Source organism: Charadrius vociferus, unplaced genomic scaffold (assembly GCF_000708025.1).
Source record: "Charadrius vociferus isolate BGI_N301 unplaced genomic scaffold, ASM70802v2 scaffold631, whole genome shotgun sequence".
Classification (NCBI taxonomy): Eukaryota; Metazoa; Chordata; class Aves; order Charadriiformes; family Charadriidae; genus Charadrius; species Charadrius vociferus.
The window spans coordinates 9513-10830 of NW_009646948.1; the positions used below are offsets into that span (position 1 = coordinate 9513).

The 1318-nt window shown below is 54.7% G+C and overlaps 1 protein-coding gene across 1 annotated transcript in view; it reads right to left on the bottom strand.

Moving 5' to 3' along the window:
• LOC104295381 (protocadherin gamma-A7-like) overlaps positions 1-1318 on the bottom strand; it is a gene marked incomplete at its 3' end in the record, with an annotated part of 14043 nt that overhangs the window by 5753 nt on the left and 6972 nt on the right. Inside the window, exon 3 of the mRNA XM_009895137.1 lies at positions 12-1310. Within this exon, the coding sequence (XP_009893439.1) occupies positions 12-1310 (1299 nt within the window). The remainder of the gene's footprint in view (positions 1-11; positions 1311-1318) is intronic.

Here is a 1318-nt window from a genome sequence, read left to right on the forward strand (position 1 = left end):
CTGCCGCCCGCCAGCCAGTAGCTCACGCGCCCGTTGGCGCCCGCGTCCGCGTCCCGCGCGCGCACGCGCACCACCTCCGCGCCCGCCGCGTTGTTCTCCGCCACGTAGGCGCTGTAGGCGGCCTCCTCGAACACCGGCGCGTTGTCGTTCACGTCCGACACCTCCAGCACCAGCGCCGCGCGGCTCCACAGCGCCGGGCTGCCCCGGTCCCTGGCAGTGATGGTGATGTTGTAAGCGGAGACCTTTTCCCTGTCCAGGGCACTTGCTAGTATTAGTTTATAAGTGTTCCCTGATGACGGTTCTAGTCTGAAAGGCAAATGGCCGTCGATGTTGCAGCTCACTTCTCCGTTATCCCCCGAGTCTCTGTCACGGACATTAATCACAGCTACAACTGTGCTCTGGACCGAGTCTTCGGGTATCGGGTTCAAGATAGGCAGGAGAGAAAGGGTTGGCGCATTGTCGTTCACGTCTATAATGTCTATGTGCACTTTGGCGTGCGCAGTCAGTCCACCCCCGTCCTTGCCTTCAACACTCGCTTCGTAATATTTCCTTTCTTCATAATCCAAGGGGCCTGTTATCTTCACGTCCCCTGTCTTGGAGTCCAGACTGAAAAGCTGGCGAGCCCTGTTCGGGATGTCACTGAAAGAGTAGGTAATTTCTGCATTTATGCCTTCGTCGCCGTCAGTAGCTTTCACCTGAAAAGCTAAGGAGCCCTCTGGCAGGTTTTCCAGCAGTCGAACCTTGTAGATCTCTTTGGTAAATACCGGCGAGTTGTCATTTGCGTCGGTCACGTTAATCTTAATCTGGGCGGTCCCGGATCGGACTGGATCCCCACCATCCACTGCCGTCAGTACCAAATGGTGATTTCTCTGTTTTTCTCGATCTAAGCTTTTCTCCAGTACCAATTCCGCGTGTTTCGTCCCATCAGGACTCTCCCTTACTACAAGGGAGAAGAGCGGGTTTGGATTAAGTTGGTAATTTTGTAGTGAGTTCACCCCAGTGTCTGGGTCTCTGCCACTGCCCAGTGGGAACCTGGCCCCAGGAGGAGTGGACTCGATCATTTCTATGGCAACAAATTCTCTGTCAAACTGCGGCGCGTTGTCATTGATATCCTGGATAGTAACGCTTACATGAAATATATTGAAAGGGTTTTCCACGACTGCCTCCAGACTGAGGACACAGGGCGACACGGCCCCGCAGATTTCCTCTCGGTCTATCCTCTGGTTCACCCGCAGATTTGTATTATCTTCCCCGAGAGTGAAGTATTGCTTTTCGTCACCAGAAACTATCCGCAGCTTGCGAGCCGGCAGCTCCGCCG